An 18,275-nucleotide genomic window follows, 5' to 3' on the forward strand; every position below is an offset into this window, starting at 1 on the left:
ATCTATCTAATAAACATAAAGAGGTTGTTATTTGTATTTGTGTTTCTTAGATGACTAATAAGTCTGTACACCTTTCATCTTAACTTCCTGTTTGTTTCCTCCTCTGCAGATGCATTCATAGCCCTGAGTATTCTTCTTGTTTATGTGCAGGATTTCCTTGCACATTTTAGATACCAACACCAGGTCAATATTACACTTTGCAAGTATCTTCACCCATTGATTTACTTTGTTCCTGTTGTCTTTTGTTGAACTGAAAATCCTTAGTCAGATTAAACAATTGTTGCCTTATGATTAGTCCATCTGAAGTTTTAAAGTCTTTCCTCACCCCTAAGTCACAAAAATTTTCTCTGTCATTATCTTCCATTAGCTTTATGGTTCGACCCTTAGCTTTTAGGTCTTTATGCAATTTGGTGTTAAGTACCAGTGTTATACCCATTTGAGTGGTAGGAAAACTGAGGCATGAAGAAGGTAAGTCATGGGGTTAAATAAGCAGCAGAGCTGGAATTCACACCCAGGCAGCCTGGCCTCAGAAACTCTGTTCTTAGCTACTACATCATGCTGCTCTGATTGAGAAGTTGGCTGAGTGCAGACTTTAAATGTCAATCTTTTTTTTTTTTTTAAAGATTTTATTTATTTATTTGACAGAGACACAGCGAGAGAGGGAACACAAGCCAGGGGAGTGGGAGAGGGAGAAGCAGGCTTCCCGCCGAGCAGGGAGCCCGATGCGGGGCTCGATCCCAGAACCCTGGGATCATGACCTGAGCCGAAGGCAGATGCTTAACGACTGAGCCACCCACGCGCCCCTAAATGTCAATCTTTTAACAACCCTGAGCAGTAGGTCCTGTTAGTACCAGAGGAGGAAACAGACACTCACAAAAGATAAAGATTCTTCCATCCAAAACCAGATCCTTCAGACTCCATCCTCTGTGCTTTTATTTATTCATTTTTATTTATTTTTAAGTAATCTGTACATCCAACATGGAGCTTGAACTCACAACCTCAAGATCAAGAGTCTCATGCTCTGCCGAATGAGGCAACCAGGAGCCCCCACCCCCTGTGCTTTTAAACACTAAACTACAGTCTCCCCGATAGGAAACAGGGATGGTGGACACTGAAAGACAATGGCTCCCTCCTTCTGTTCTTTGCACAGTATGGATCCCTCTCACTTTTTAGATCTTCAGCCAAATGCCACCTCCTCCAAGAAGCCCTTGCTGACTACCTGTGGAAAACAGCCTCCCTTCTAATTTTCTAACACAGAACCCTGTTTAGATGCTTCATGGATTACATTTATTATCACATAGAAATCATCACAATTTGCAGTTATTTAGTTTAGTTTAGTTGTTAATTTTCTGTAAATCCCCTGAGGACAGAGTTTATTGCCACTTGACTGTCTAATAAACACTTCAAAACAAAAACTCCCAGTATTCCTCTGCAAATCTCTTCCTTCCAAAATTTCCCCAAATTTAGTAAATGGCAGCTCCATTTAGTATACGGTTGCTCAGGCCAAAGCATTGAGGTCTCCTTGGCTTCTTCATCTGATGTCAGCAGATACTGTCCAACAAGCTCTTCAAGCAGATCCAGAATCTGCCTCCTTAACTCCCCTGAGAACATCACCTGGTCCAAGAACTTTCACCTCCTGCCTGAGCTCTTGAAGTGCAGTCACTTCCACACCAACCTCTTCACCATCTTCCCAATCTTCAGGTGCACCAGGCTGGCTTCTGCCACAGGGCCTTTGTACTTGTATTTTCTACATGGGGCGCTGCTCCCCAGATGTGCGCTTGGCTCTCTCCCTCCATCCTTTCATTGTTTTATTTTGTTTTTGTTTTTGTTTTTGTTTTTAATGTCACCATCTCAGGGCTCTTTCCCAGACCATCCTATTTAAAATAGCAACTCTGGGGGCACCTGGGTGGCTCAGTCGTTAAGCATCTGCCTTCAGCTGGGGTCATGATCCCAGGGTCCTGGGATCGAGCCCCGCGTGGGGCTCCCTGCTCTGCGGGAAGCCTGCTTCTCCCTCTCCCACTCCCCCGGCTTGTGTTCCCTCTCTCGCTGTGTGTCTCTGTTAAATAAATAAATAAAATCTTTTAAAAAAAATAAAAAATAGCAACTCCGGGGCACCTGGGTGGCTCAGGCGGTGGAACATGTGACTCAATCTCAGGGTCATGAGTACAAGCATCACGTTGGGCATAGAACTTACATAAAAAAATAAAATAGCAACTCCACTCACTCTCCCAACCCAACATTCCTTATCCTTTGTCTCTGCTTTTTTGCCATGGTTCACATTGCCACTTCAGTCTATCTCCTTATTCTTTTTTTTTTTTTTTTTTTGTAATTGTGTCTCCTTGCAAAGAACGCAAGCTCTACAGGGCAGAAGTTTTATCTAATTCACTGTTTATCAGCTGTGCCCGCAACAGTGCCTGGCTCGTGATAAGTGCCAATATTTGCTAAATAAATAAAGTTGTATTTACCAACACCCAGGAGGGTGGCTGCAGATGGTCAGCATTGAACAAATGCTGAAAAAAGTAACTTCTTTTTTTGTTGTTTTGTTTTAAGTAAGCTCTATGCCCAGAGTGGGGTTTGAACTCAGGACCCTGAGATCAAGAGTTGCATGCTCTACCAACTGAGCCAGCCAGGAACCCCAAATGGAACACTTTTAGGACACTGCAAATTTGAGGGGTTGTTGTTGACACCCTAAGATGATGTTCTATAGAGAACCATGCGAATAATAATAATGGAAGTGCTTAACATTAATCATAAGGGAAAAATGAAGAGGGGGAAATCGGAGGGAGATGAACCATGAGAGACTATGGACTCTGAGAAACAAACTGAGGGTTTTAGAGGGGAGGGGGGTGGGAGGATGGGTTAGCCCGGTGATGGGTATTAAGGAGGGCACGTACCGCATGGAGCACTGGGTGTTATATGAAAACAATGAATTGTGGATCACTACATCAAAAAATAATGATGCATTGTATGGTGACTAACATAACATAATAAAATTTAAAAAAATAAATAAAAAATCATAACAGTGCTATGAGGAGCAATGACGATCCCCACTTACAGATGAAAAAATAGAGGGGCAGTGAGTTCTATGTTTTGTTCAAAGCAAGGACACGGTGGCTTGAGCATTTAACCACTGCATTTGGGGTCACTGAACAAAGATGCTTGTGGGGGAGATAAAAAGACCGAATACTTGGCAGATAATAGGGTCTAGGCATGGAGGCCCTTCTGGGTACTGAACCCCAGAATGCTAATCTAGTGTGCTAGTGACCTTTAGTGGGCATAGGGATTCAGAGACAGGGAATACTGGCAAAACGTGGGATGTAGGTAGAGAAGGGACACTTGGGAGACCCCAAACTATGTGAGAATGAACCTTTATGAGGATTCAATATTAGCTGTGATGCGATTAATCATTCAGATGTGCCTAGAATATTGTTGGGGCAGATTCTGGGCACAAGATCATATTTTCAGGATGAAATATCACAGGAGTCTAGAACTTTCTTGAGCACCAAACACAGAAGTGTCTGGAATGTTGGCAATAAATAAATATTTGAAGGGGTATAGGATGTTGTCAAGGAAGTTCCATTCACGGGACAGAGAATATTGTTGAGACGGGCCAATGGGTGTATTTAGTGTGTTCCACAGACAGAACATTCAGATGGCTATCAGCGATTATGTTGAAACAGTGGGAGTCCTGGAATGTTGTCTGGGTTGGAACGTTCAGGGTACCAAGGTGTTTCAGGATGCAGTATCTGGGAGACCATAATATTGGAAGTGACTGAATGCTTTTGAAACACGAAACGTCAGCTAGGATCAGACACACTGAGAACATGGATCACTGGTTCAAGTAGAACTTTGGGAGGGGCCAAGATGGGCTGGGCTAACTGGACAAATGGAGTGAGGAGGGCACAGAGGGAGGAAGGAGGCAGGTGAGCCAACCAGGCTTTTATTGTGGGCCCTTCGTCCATTTCTGGTCCTGGGTTTTATGTTTTCGAATTGTGTCTTGGATCCACAGAACATACTGAGAGACTCGAGTGTAGACACCAGGCCGGTTTGGCTGACCGCATGGGAAGTCTCCCCAGGAGATGATGCCATGGAGTGTTCCATTACAGACCAGGGGGCCCCCGGAGTCGCCCTGAGTGGGGGAAGAGAGAGAGGTGGGGTCCTTGGTGGAGCCAAGGGCACAGGCTGGGACATGTGGGAGAGAGTGAAAAATAGAGACACACTCAGAGGCAGAGACAAAGAAAGACAGGCACACAGAGAGAATGAGAAACAGGAAGACAAGAAGACAAACAAAAGAGACACAAAGGGAAAGATGGAGCTGGATGCACATGGAGACCAAGAGTAAGACTTCTCTCTCCACATTTTTCTCTGCTCCTCAGTCTCATCAGAGTGGTGACACCTTACCTGAACGCCCACTCCCAGTTCTCTGGCACTGCCTCCCCCCACCCCCCAACTCTGCTGTGCTTTTATGGTTCCCTGGAGCCATCTCACTACTGAGTAAACTCATCCACATCTGGTTAGGGTATGCCACACATGTATTTCCACTTCTCCCCCCTGGACCCAAGACAGACGTCACTGATTAATCGAGGCACACATCATTAATTCATTCACTGCTCTTTCCCACTGAACCAAAACTCAGTCTCAGAAGCCTCCTCTATTGAACATAGGTTTTGTTTCTTGTGTTTGTGGAGGTTTTTGCCCATGTAGTATTATTTCCCCTTATTTTGGTAACTGCCTCCTGATTTTCTTTTTTTGGGGAAAGTCCCCTCCCTTTCCCTCAATCCTTGCTTATCCCTGCCCCTTCCTGGCCCACATAGTCAGTCCCATGACAGACTTGGTCCATCAGAGAATCCCACAGCTCTGGCCAGAGTGATGGTCCAGGACACATGACCTAAGTCAGACTAGTGAGACTCACACTCAAGATGTTTACGTAAACAACTGGAAAACTCTTTTTAGTCAAGTTGCTTAGGAAGGTGGGATGTAAGCCCAAAGCTGCTGGGGCCATCTTGCTATTGCATGGGAAAAGCTTAATTGAGAATGAAGACAAAAACAGAAGAGAGAAGAGCAGAGTTGAAAGGAGACAGAGTCCTAAACATATTATTTGTGCACCTGGATCCATCTGTGTCTGAAGCAAGATACCCCTGGACTTTTCAGTTACAAAAGCCAGTGTGTCTTGCTTAAGCTGGTTGGAGTTGGGTTTCTGTCACTTGCGTCCGAAAGAACGCTAACTTTTATGAATCTCAACACAGGGATCTGGGCCGCCACTGTCAGTCAAAGCTAAGGCTTACGGTGAATTATATTCTACAGCCATGGGTACTCTCTTTTTATCTTGACCCTCTATGCTAGGGGACATGTCATTTTAAAAGACTGCTTCCTTCAAGGCTAGAAGCAAGTCCCTTCCCCCCAGCATCTGTCCCCACCTCCATCCTTGCTTCTCATCGTGGCCCACAGCAACCCACCACCCCCTTGTTCTCACCTCGCAGGAGTCCTTGCCACCCTCCTCTGTGCCGGCACAAAGCATGTTGGGTGTGATCCTCCCCGGGTAGACTTGACGACACTCCTCATCTGAGCGTAGCTGGATGTTGGCACATTGTAAGGTTTGGGGGTAACTCACTGGGAAGGAGAGAGAGGAGGGTCTAAGGATGTCTGTCTAGGACAGGCTATGGGGTGGGAGTTAAACAGGACAGTCGGTAGAAAACGGATGGAAGGGGGAAGATGGGGAAGAGATGGGACATGTATCTGGGGAAAGTGATGGAGGAGGCAGGTGTGGAGAGAAACAGGAGGGAAGTGGAGGGGAAGATGGAAAGAATGCACGAGATTGGGAAGGAAGAACCATAAAAGGGAGGGAGCCGAGGAGAGGGATGGTGGGAGATGGTGAGAGACAGAGGACTGGGGATGGGGAAAACAAGGAAGAGAGATGGCAAGTCAGGGAGGAAGAGGGAATGAGATGGAAGGAAGCCTGGGCACCAGTAAGAAGATGCAAAGGGCCCTTGCTGCTATAAGGATCAACTTTCTATTCATGCACATGTAATTTATACACAAAGGATACACCTCCATTTCCTTATGTTTAACAAATACATACCTGCCAATATCAAATTTATGTTACATATTTATTTAAATATGTATTAAAATGTATAATTTATATAATACATAACTTATATTCAAACATATCTAAATATAGGATTTATGATTTAGAAAAATCAATCTATATAATCTGCATATACAAATGTATAGTGATGTATATTTATATAAATATACATGTGATATATAGCATATGCTACCATATTTGTTTTTTAATTTATATATTTATATAAAGAATATGTAAGTTTATATGATATTTGATCTATAACATTATATATAATATAACTTTACAACTCTATGTACATTTACATAAGATATATATATAACATAACTTTATACATATTTATAAATTTAAATATATTTTAAAGTATCTATAACTACATAATCTATGACATATAACTATATAAATAGACATTTATATAAAGGATATATGTGACATATATAACTTTATATATTTATAAATTTATATATTTATATGAAGGATATATATATAAAACACACATATGTGATACATAACATTTAACTATACATCTTCTGTTATTTATATATATAAAGGAATCCTCCTCCAACCTTCCCTCCTGTTTCTGCCCCAGTTTTCCCAGCCACTGATACCTCAGGCCACCTGTGAGGGTGCCTACCCTGGGGGCTGGTGGTGGTGCCCCAGCCAGACACCTGACAGCAGGTACCAGCGGGGAGACGGTCGTTGTGGGAGAGAGGCAGGACACGGATGTGGTTCGTGGGCTGGACTGGGAACTGCAGCTCCAGAAGCATGATGTCGTGGTCATGGTTCAGGTGGGTGGGGCTGCTCTGGTATTGAGGGTGGGGGATAGAGCGGACTACCTCCCTCACCTGCTCTCCGGCCTCCGAGCGCCCCAGGGCATGCTTGCCCAGGTAAACTCTGTACCCGCTGTGGGTGCAGGAAGGAGGTGATTAGAGAGGATAAGCCCATCTCCACCACTTTCCTCCTCTCCAAACATCTTCCACACTTCAACTCCAATCCCCTTCCCAACCCCAGCCCCAACTCCAACCTCATCTCAATCTAGCTTCACTCTCCCACCACCCCAGTCCCATTTTCGTCCCTACCCTCATGCTGCCCTGACCCCCACATACTCCTTCAGACAGTGTGCTGCAGTGAGGACCCATCTGGGGTGGACCAGGACTCCCCCACAGAGCAGCCGCCCTTGAACTAGCAGGGCTGCCTGCCAGGGCTGAGAGTGGGGGCGGCAGGTGTAGCGACCCGGGAGAAATCCGCTGGTCCCATTGGTGCCATTGAGAATCTTGGGATATTCCTGAGAGATGCCTGGTGAAGAAGAGAAAATGTTAGGAAATTGGGGTCCGGGGCGGGGAAGGAGGCACTGGGCTTGGGGAGAGGGTCAGAATTTTGCTCTGGATGACCAGGAACTGATGATTCACTTGTTGGCCTCTAGGAGTTGCCATCTTCCATGTAATGGAGATGAGTCAGGGCAAAGAGATGATGAAGTCCTTTTCCGCGCAAGTGCTAACTCCGTCGGGGGTTCAGAGTTCATGCAACAAGGAAGCTTCTGATGGGTAAGCGGAAGCCTGACTTTCTCCCCACCTGCATTTCCTCATCCCACCGTGGGGATGGATTTCAGGAATAGGGATGAGACTGACCTACACATCTACCTAGGCAGTAAGTATGTATCCATCCATCCATCCATACATCCTTCCAACATGTATTTACTGGGTGCCTCTATGGCTTTAAATACAACCCATAGCCTAACCACTCTCAAATTCAAAGTTTGCAGGACTCTATCACTGGACTCTTGCAAGCCCCTTTGGCCCCATCTCCTACCTGTCCCCTTCACACACTCTGTTCCAGACTCGTGGACCCATTCTCCAGACACAGTTCTTTATCTAGTTCTGTGCTGCTCAAAATGGTAGCCACTAGCTACATGTGGATATTTAAATTTAAACTAATTGAAATGAAATAAATTCAGTTCTTCAACCACACCAGTTACATTTGAAATGCTCAAGAGCGCCACATGGCCAGTGGCTACCATATTGGACAGGACAGACATAAGACATCATATATAGGAAATATTCTACTTGATGGCACTCAGAATCTACAGGTTATGTGTCTGTGTCCTTATTGACTCTGAGAGCTCAGCTCAGCTCAAATATCACCCCCTCAGAAGCCATCCCAGATTCCTGGCCACCTGGTCTAATAGTGTCCCTCCCAGACCCCCAGTCACTCCCTATTACATCCCCCCCAGTTGATTTTCATCAGAACCATGCTCACTACTAATTTCTCTTTATATTTGTTTACATTCCTGTGCCAATCACCAGCCTTAGCTTCCTCAGCTGTAAAGCAGGAAAACATCTCTCAGGGCGCCTGGGTGTCTCAGTCGGTTAAGCATCTGCCTTCGGCTCAGGTCATGATCCCAGGGTCCTGGGAACGAGCCCCGCATTGGGCTCCCTGCTCAGTGGGGAGCCTACTTCTCCCTCTCCCTCTGCCACTCTCCCCTGCTTGGGCTCTCTTTCTCTCAAATAAATAAATAAAATCTTTAAAAAAAAGAAAAAGAAAACATCTCTCATTGGGCACAGTACCTGGCATTAAGCAAATGCTCAGCGAGGACTCTCATTAATTATTAGCTACAACAGGAGGTCCCCAGCTCTGTGGCCAGCAGGTTCCTCTCCTCTGTGGGCCAGCTCTCCCACCTGCATAAGCCTCAAGATTAGCTCAGTGGTTCTCAAAATTGGGAACAGGAGTCATTGGTGGGCACAAGGTCATTTTAGGTGGTATGGAGATGAGGCATGAGTGACACCAAATTGCAGCCTTGGAAACAGAGTCACTGCCCAGTTCTCTTCCAGTCCTGATTTTGTTGAGGAAGAACGTCTCATGATGGGGCTACTCTGCTTTTAACACCTCTCTAATCCTCGCTGAGCTCACTTTTTATTTTTATTTATTTTTTAAAGATTTTATTTATCTATTTCAGAGAGAGAGAGCACAAGTAGGCAGAGAGGCAGGCAGAGGGAGAGGGAGAAGCAGACTCTCCACTGAGCAGAGAGCCCGATGTGGGGCTTGATCCCAGGACCCTGGGATCATGACCTGAGCCAAAGGCAGCAGCTCAACTGACTGAGCCACCCAGGCGCCCCTGAGCTCACTTTTTAAAACCAGGAAGCAGAAGCCTTTTGCCAGCAACCTAAAAGTTATTAAGTTGAACCATCTACAGTCACTGTTTTGGGGGAGGTCCAAAAGGGTGCAGCACTGGGAATGTAAGATGATTCAACCCAAGAAACACATTGTTTTTGTCACATTGTGCAGGATGTATTTTTTTCCTCTTACCTATTATTTATAGCAAAGGATGCTCTTTTCCATTTAGGACAATGATATAAACTTTACTTTTAATATACTGTAAGTTAATGGGGCACCTGGGTGGCTTAGTTGGTTAAGCGGCTGCCTTCAGCTCAGGTCATGATCTCCGAGGCCTGGGATCGAGTCTCACATCGGGCTCCCTGCTTAGCAGGGAGTCTGCTTCTCTCTCTCTCTCCCTCTGCCCCTCCCCACTGCTCGTTCTTGATCTCTCAAATAAATAAATAAAATCTTTAATATACTCTAAGAAAAAAAAAAAAGTTGATTCTAAGCAGACCATTAGATCTAAAATAATGAAGATGGTTGCCAGAACCTAAAGTCTAGGATGCTGGAGACAGGGCAGGCAACATGATCAGGATCCTGACTCAGGCACCCCCAGTGTCTTTGGGGAAGGACCTGCTGTCTCAGTCCCAGGTTTTTAGCTGTGAAACCGGACTAATTGTAGTACTCCTACCTCATAAGGCTGTTGCGGGCTCCACAAGACGCATTGGAGCTCCTAGCCCAGGGCGTGGTACCCAGGAGGGGCTTGAGACATGGGCACGAGTCCTGGGAGTGGTGCCAAAGGGCAGAAACCACCCCACCTTCAGGCCAAGGATGTTGCCCCATGCCCGGTGCCAGATGCCCAAGGACTACTCCCTTCTTCAGGTCTCAGCTCAGGGGTCTAGTCCTTTGGGGCAGGGCCTTCCAGACCAGGAGCTTCCATTACATCTCTAGGCTCCTGGCTTGGCTCCTTGAAGCCATCACCTCCCGTCACAGTTGTAATTATTAACTAATTATTTGGGTAATTGTTTGAATAATGTGTGCATCCTTCCCCGCGAGGCTCTGGGTGTTAAGAGCAGGAACTTGTACAACACCCAGCACAGTGCCTAGTGCTCAACAGCTGTTGGTTAAATGGCTGGTTGCAAGGATGGATGGATGGATGGATGGATGGATGGATGACGCCTGAATGGGGTTTCCAGAGAATTTGCCTGCAAAAAGGCGCTTAAACTGAAGAGAAATATTTGGGACCGACTCAGGGTGGAATCAGGTGTGGGGTCACGCCGAGGATTAAAGGAAGAACAAACTAGAAGGTTCTGGAAGCGGCTGAGAATGAAGAGCGAGTACTTCTAATAAAGTAATAATGACTAAGTTGCCAGCCCCTTCTATCAGCTGTGCACTGGCTTATTTTCATATTCACAACAACCTCTTGTAATAGGGACTTCTATGTTCTCATTTCACAGATGAAAAAAAACACAGAGAAGCTAACTTACTTGCTCAAAGTGGCAGCATCAAGATTTGAACCCGAGTCTCACTCTTCTCTCTCTCAGGGAGGCCTTGAATGTGAGGGGCCTGCTGCAGGGGCAGGGGTTGCGGGTGGGAGTGGGCTTCCCACTGCAGAGGCGGGAAATCAGGGAAGGGGCGGGTGGGGAAGATCCAGAAGACTTAAAAATAGAGCGGGCCCCAGAAGATCTGGGACGCCCCAGGGAGGAGCCTGGGGTCGGTGGGGAGAGTGGGCTCACCCCATCGGAGAAACCAGGTCACACAGGGACAAGCAGGCAGCTCTGGGGCTGTCCGCGCGGGATCCGACCCCGAGTGGGCGGTGGGCGGAGCTCGGGGCTCCCACGCCCCCTCCTCCTGGCCTGACCCCTCCTATCATTGTTCCGGTGGCCACCCCGCCTCCACCCCCGCGCATTCTTACCGCCTGACAAGGCCAGGGTCAGGAAGGCGATCACAGCGGCCAGGGACCACATGGCGGCTCCGGGATGGGGGGCAGGGCGGGCGGGGCCTGAGAAGTTGTGGGCGTTAAGGGCTGGCTGAACCCCCATCTCTGGCCGCCCCTCCTCCCCACCACTGCTCCTGCACTTCCCAATCTTGAATCTCCTTCACTAAGAACCTTGACCCTGGAATCTGCACCCCCTCCCTAATTTTCATCCTCGGTGGGGAGACCCCGTAAGGAGGTAGGAGGGGCTGGGGTAGCGTGCGCCCGCGTCCACCCGAGCACTCCAGAGAGCGTGCGCCCGCGTCCACCCGTGCACTCTAGCGAGCGGGTGCCTCAGTATCCTCTCCCGCTGCTCTCCGCCCCCTCGCTACCCTCTCCAGCTCTGCAGATTTCTATCTCTATAACTGAACCTCTGGCTTCCCTCTCCATCTCCCTGACTCAGCTGTTCTCCCTCTTTTCCTTTCCGTCCTCACCTCTCCTTCCTCTCCCACTCCTCCCCTCTGACGCTCCCGCCCCCTACCAGGGTGAGAGGCCCGGGTGCAGAGCTTCGCCGCCAGCTGCCTCCAACTTCAGCCCGGACCCATGGCTTTTAACCTCTGAATTCCCTCCCCCAGTGCCCTCAGCATTTCCCTGTTACTGGCCTCCCCCTCTCCACCCCCAATGGCTCAGCAGGGGGCTGCCAGCGCCCCGCCCCCCCCAACCTGGGCTTGGCCCTTCCTCTTGGGGCGGAGCTTCCAGGACAAGCTGGAACCCAGATCTGACCCCGCCCAGGCCCCAGTTGAACCCGCTGTGAACTTTGGGGCAGCAGAATCCACCTAGAGGAAAGGGGAAAGCTATTTTCCTTCCTCAAACCCACCCGAAATTCCCATGACTCTCTCTAACATCAGCCCATTTTTCATCCCACTTTCTTTCTTTTTTTTTTTTTTTAAAGATTTTTATTTATTTATTTGACAGAGAGAGAGATAGCGAGAGCAGGAACACAAGCAGGGGGAGTGGGAGAGGGAGGCTTCCTTTGGAGCAGGGAGCCCAATGTGGGACTTGATCCCAGGACCCTGGGATCGTGACCTGAGCCGAAGGCAGACGCTTAACGACTGAGCCACCCAGGCGCCCTTTCATCCCACTTTCTAATCTCTCCAACCCCTGTGCGTGTCCTTATATCCAACAGCTCCCAGATGGCGATATTCCACCTTATTCCTATCTCCCTCATTTTAACCATACTCCTTGTGGTCGGCCTAGTCCCCAAACCCAATCCCATCAACAGCCTTATCTCAAGTTTATCCAAACATCAAACCCAACACATCCAAATTCCAGTTCCCAGCTTCATCTCCAACACCAACTCCATCTCCAACACCAACTCCATCTCCAGACCTTCTGAAAAACACAGGGATGCCTAAATTTACTCCCACCATTCCCCTTCCCCTACCCCACCCCCACAGGCATCAGGTGCAAGAAGGGAATCTTCAGATAGGTGGATAGAAAGTCAACTGTACTTGGACTTGGATGGGGCCCCGGGGAAAGCAATATTTTGGGTAAATGGTCTTTTAGGAACAGGGCTAGTTGGGGTGAGGGAGTCCATGGGGATGCATGTAGGTGGACAGGGAGAAACAGGAATCGGAAAGCTCTGGGGGCCAGGATGATGGGGAAGAGGAAGGAGGAAGAGGTGGTGTTTTGGGAATGAGTAGGTGCCTCCTGGAACTGTGACTGGGTGGGGCCATGACTTAATCCTTAGGGGGTGGAGGGGACAGGATTAAGGAGGGCAGAGGTGGGGTCAGAATTTGGAAGGAAGCCAGGGATGGGGAGCAGATGAAGTTTGGAGAGAGCAGTGGTGTTATCATAATAAGGATAGGGATTAAGATGGGCAGAGTGAGAGTTCACATCAAAATTGGTGTAGTCCATATTGGAGGAGTTTAAGTTTGGATATAGGGATCAAATCTAGTGTCAGAAGGTAAGCTTTTTTTTTTTTAAAGATAAATTTTTAAAAAAGGATCTAACCATGACTCTCTCTCTATATATAGGAGATATATGATAAATATATGTCGGGGCGCCTGGGTGGCTCAGTCGTTAAGCGTCTGCCTTCGGCTCAGATCATGATCCCAGGGTCCTGAGATCCAGCCCCATGTCGGGCTCCCTGATCAGCGGGAAGCCTGCTTCTCCCTCTCCCACTCCCCCTGCTTGTGTTCCTGCTCTTGCTGTGTCTCTCTCTGTCAAATAAATAAATAAAATCTTTTAAAAAAAAAGATAAATATATGTCAAAGATCTTATTTTGATTTATTAATAAATGATGGAGCTAGTAAGATATTACAAAGAACTGCACATGTAGAGGCAATAAGGAATGCTGAAATGAATTTATAAATAGATACAAAACTGGTTTACAGTACATGAGTGGGGGTAGGGAAATTGATTGTATTTCCACCTGCCAAAACTCATTTGCACAGTTATGGACAAGAATGATTTGCATTGCTATCAGCTGTCTATGATTTATGGAGATGTAAAATAGCTCAAAGACAATAATAGAAGCAGAGACCTCATAAAATCAGATAGCCCATTTAATTTTCTATCAGAGACATCTGTTGGGTCCATGTCAAAGTCTTTCACATTTTCTCCCTACATTAGGAGCAAAAGTTTGTAGACAGGTTTAGGATAGTTCTGATGATAGCATTTGGAATGCAAGTGAGCTTGGGGAGGAGAATAGACACAGGGTGAGGATGGGGTGAGGAGTTGGTTTTGAGGATAGGATTGATTTCTAGATGGGAAGGATCTGAGGATAAGAATGTTGATGGAGTCCTATTAGGTTGGGGTTGGAGATGGAGCCAAGAATGAGGATTTGGAAGGGAAGTGTTGAAATATAGCTGAGCTGGTGTTGGGGGTTGATGGTAATAATGAGGACTAGATGTGAGGTTGAGTGTCTATGTTGGGGTAGGGTTTTGGTGGGAATGGGCTGGTTTATAGCTGTGAACTCCTCTCAAGGTGACAGAAAGAGCATTGTCTCTCCTCACCATGAAATTCCCCCCCACCTCACATGGCTGGCCCCAGAGTGGGCAATGAATTCACTCTTCCTGAGTAGTGTTGGGTTCAGGCTGGGTGGAGGGAAGATGCAGGAGGAGGGAGGAGGCGGGTTAAGTGAGGTGACTGACAAGCTTGTGTGGGAAGTCAGAGTACCTATGACCTCTTGTGGCCTGGGTCCACAATTCCAGAAAAGCCTTTCTTGCTTGGGAAGGGCTGGAACCTGGAGAGGGGGTGGCTGGCTTTGGTGTTTGCTTTGGGATGAGTACCAGGTCAATGCTGACGTTAGGGTTTATGACTGGCCTGGACTTAGGTTGCCTGACTCACGTTGAAGTGAGGTCATGGGCCCACCGAGAGTTGGGTGCATTCCACCCCCTCACCTGATCAGTCAGGCAACTGGAGCCCATGGAGGGCAGAGAGCTGCCAAAACCACACACTAGACCAAATCCAGGTGTACTGTCTCATAGATCAGGGTGTTTCCCCCAACGGAGGGCAGAGCTGGAGAAAGGACTAGAAAAAGAGGCAGTGTCCCTAGTGCTTCAGAACTGAGACTCTGGAGCTAGACTGTTCAAGTGACATGAATTCAAGTGACATGGCCACTCTGTGCCTCAGTGTCCCCATTTGTAAAACATCACTATCAATAGCATAGGATCTCCATGTCTCATTTAGGAGGGTTAAATGAGTTAATATTTGAAGGTGCTTACACGAGAGCCTGACACAGACCAAGGACCACAAATGTGCTTGTTAAAAAAGTAAATCTGGAGATGGAGGTAGCCTGAAGTTTCCAGAGGCCCCACCCTAGCTTGGCTTCAAAATGGGGTTCTTTGTCAAGTAAGGACTGGAAGTTCTGGTTGGAAGTGCTGGCTGGGATGAGAAAGTTGGCCCCACACCCAGCCTCAGAGGAGAGGCCCCGACACAAACGTGAAGGGAGGGGGAGACAGAGAAAGATACAAAGGGATAAATACACAGAGATAGAAAGACAGGGTGGGTGGGAGAGGGCAGAGGGATTGCAGAGGGAGAGAGAGGCATGAAGACATGGAGATGGAGAGATTGAGAAGCCTGGGGAGAAACTGGACTCGTGCTCTTGGAGAGAAAGATGCCCACAGAGTGGAGACCCATAAATTCTCTAGAGCTGGGTCCATGTTGGGAAGGATGTCACCCCAGTCATCATCTTGCCTGTGCAGCAACAGTAAACCAATTTTTTACCCATCAGAATAGCAAAAACTAGAAAGGTCAGTCTTGCCACCCACCTGTATCTGTGCCCACATCCTCTGCCTCCTCTCCTATTTCTATAGATGAACAGTCTGGGCGTCCGTCTAAGACAGACCGCTCCACTTGTGCCTGCTACCCCCCTCTCACCTCCCTGGGGACACTGTTCCAGCCAACACTTCCGCGCTCCCTTGTCTGCATCCATTTTTTTCTTCCCCAGTGAGCAGTCCCATTAACATACGAACATGCTGGGGCGCCTGGGTGGCTCCGTCGTTAAGCGTCTGCCTTTGGCTCAGGTCATGATCCCAGGGTCCTGGGATCGAGCCCCACATCGGGCTCCCCGCTCCAAGGGAAGCCTGCTTCTCCCTCTCCCACTCCCCCTGCTTGTGTTCCCTCTCTCGCTGTGTCTCTCTGTCAAATAAATTATATCTTTAAAAAACAACAACAACAACATACGAACATGCTGCAATTGCTCCCATGTTCCATTAAAAGAATTAAAACAAAAACAAAAAAACAAAACCTCTCAACCTTCAGGCTCTCCTTCAGGATTTTTTTTTTTTGGCCCCATTTCTTCTTCCCCATGACTACAGTTCTTCTCTAAAAAGTCGGCAACACTCACTGTCTGCAAGTCCTGTCCTCCTGTTCTCTCTTGAGCCCACTCTGTGCAGGCTTTCTCCCCCACTACGCCACCAGCCAGATCCCTGTCGAGGGCACCAATAACTTCCGTGTTGCTGAACCCATCTTACTTGAGTTATCAGCAGCGTTTAACAAGTGGATCACTCCCTGTTCCTTCAAAGAGATTTTTCCTCGGCTTCTGGGACACTTCACCCTCCTGGTCTTCCTCATAGCTCAGTGGCTGTTCCTCACTCGCGTCTGGTGCTGCTTTCTCCTGTCCTGTCTCTACATGGCGGAGCACCTCAGGGCTCGGCACTTGGTCCTCTCCTCTCCTCTGTCTACGCTCACTCCCTTGGTGATCTCATCAGGCCTGGTGTTTTTAAATACCATCTACATGCTGATGACTCCCAGATTTAAGTCTCTAGCCAGACCTTGCTCCTGAACACTCAACTTGACATGCAACTGCCTACTTCACATCTGCATGTCCAAAACCGAGCAGGCTCCTCTTGATCTTTTCCATCGGTGGTCTCTCTGTCCTTCCAGTCTTCAAAAGTGAAAACCTTCATCTCTCCTTTGGATTCCTTCTCTCACGCCACACAACCATCTTTTTACTCAACCCTGTCAGCTCTGCCTTCAAAATAGATTCCAAATCTGATCATTTCTCAACACCCTCCATCTTTGCCATCTGGGCCCTCCCAGCCACCGTCATCTCCCACCTGGATTATTGCACATTTCCTATCTGGCCTCCCTGTTTCTGGCCTGTCCACCTACACCCTATTTTTGACACAGCAGCCAGAGTGACCTTTTAAGAGAATGTGAGTCAGGGCAGGTCAGTCCTCTTCTCAAAACCCTGCAGTGCCTCCCACATCACTCAGAGTGAATGTCCCATTTCCTGATGGTGGCCTACAAGCCTCTAGACATCTTTGATTATCTCCTCTTGCCCACCCTTCTCATGCCAGGCACACTCTCAGAGCCTCGTCCAAGCCAGATGTCTGCATGGTTTCTTCCCTTCTTGTCCTCCTCTCTCTGAAGATTTTCTTGACCACTCTAGTTGGGAATTCCCAGGACAGGTGCAACGGATCAATAGAAGGACTCACAGAACCCAGAGAAGCTGCTATACTCGTAGTTTTGGTTTATCACACGTACAAATATAGCATCAAATAAGCAGAGGAAAATGGCGCATAGGGCAGAGTCCGGGAGAGACCAGCCGCAAGATTCGGGATGACGTCTCTCCGTGGAGTTGTGCTTCCTTCTCCCAGCAGCTATGTGTGATAACACATGCAGAGTACTGCCAACAGGGAAGCTCCCCTGAACCTTGGTGTCCAGGGTTCTCAATGGGGATCAGGCACATGGCTGTCTGCTTGCGCGGCTGACCTTAGTCTCTAACACCTGCAGAGGCCAAACAGATACAACACGCTCCAAGGCCTCTACCATGTCATTTTTATTAGGAGAGACTATCTGGCATGACCAAGGCCCCCAGGTCAACCAAGACACTGTTATCAGGCAGAAGAACAAGCAAGGGCCAACCCTTTCTTTCTGTACAGGTTTTGGACAACCCAGGCCTGCCGAGTTAACCCTTCATTGCACAACCACCTGGTTAAAATCCCTCCTCTGACATTCTCTATCCCACTTACTCTGCTTGACTTTTGTCCAAGGCACTCCCATCTGTAATACTTCATGTTTTACTTATTCATTTATGTACTTCCTGTCTGCCTCTCCTTTCAAAGTGAGTTCCCTGGGGCCAGAAGTGCTTATCTGTTTTGTTCTAGAACAGTACCCAGCGTATAATAAAATTCAGTGACTATTTGCTGGATGAGCATTAAAAAAATATTGAGGGCGCCTGGGTGGCTCAGTTGGTTAAGCGACTGCCTTCAGCTCAGGTCATGATCCTGGAGTCCCTGGATCGAGTCCCGCATCGGGCTCCCTGCTCAGCAGGGAGTCTGCTTCTCCCTCTGACTCTCCCCCCTCTCATGTGCTCTCTCTCATTCTCTCTCTCTCAAATAAATAAATAAAATCTTTAAAAAAAATAAAAATAAAAAAATATTGAATAAAGATGAATATTCAATAAAGTTCAATGAAAATTCACGTTCGTCACATGCAGATGTGACTTGCATTTGCAGAATGAACTGCAAGCATTGCTGAGGGTGTGGGGAGATAGGAATCCCTCTTATCTAGACAAAAACCTGCCAGTTCTTGGTGCAATTGATTAAGAGTAGGACTTTTGGTCCAATGGTCTCACTCCTGTGAATATTCCAGAGAAGTCTTCTATAGGCACATAAGGCGCATGCCCCCAAATAGTCATTGCACTATGGCTTGGGTAGTGGAGGGAACCTAGGC

The 18,275-nt window shown here is 47.6% G+C and overlaps 1 protein-coding gene across 2 annotated transcripts; it reads right to left on the bottom strand.

Moving 5' to 3' along the window:
* Positions 1 to 3,919: 3,919 nt before the first annotated feature.
* On the bottom strand, positions 3,920 to 11,752 carry KLK13 (kallikrein related peptidase 13). Of its 2 annotated transcripts, none has more exons than XM_081807699.1 (6): positions 11,632 to 11,752; positions 11,091 to 11,177; positions 7,189 to 7,378; positions 6,717 to 6,985; positions 5,474 to 5,610; positions 3,920 to 4,129 (listed from the first exon to the last, which is right to left on the bottom strand). In XM_081807699.1, the coding sequence occupies exons 2-6, from the start codon at positions 11,140 to 11,142 to the stop codon at positions 3,941 to 3,943; spliced, it is 837 nt and encodes a 278-aa protein (XP_081663825.1). In that variant the 5' UTR covers positions 11,143 to 11,177; positions 11,632 to 11,752; the 3' UTR covers positions 3,920 to 3,940. The 2 variants fall into 2 exon arrangements, with proteins under 2 accessions (XP_081663825.1, XP_006739793.1); XM_006739730.3 differs by having other exon boundaries at positions 11,585 to 11,735.
* Positions 11,753 to 18,275: the final 6,523 nt, after the last annotated feature.

This window comes from Leptonychotes weddellii, chromosome 16, assembly GCF_054177405.1.
Source record: "Leptonychotes weddellii isolate Sample4059 chromosome 16, ASM5417740v2, whole genome shotgun sequence".
NCBI lineage: Eukaryota > Metazoa > Chordata > Mammalia > Carnivora > Phocidae > Leptonychotes > Leptonychotes weddellii.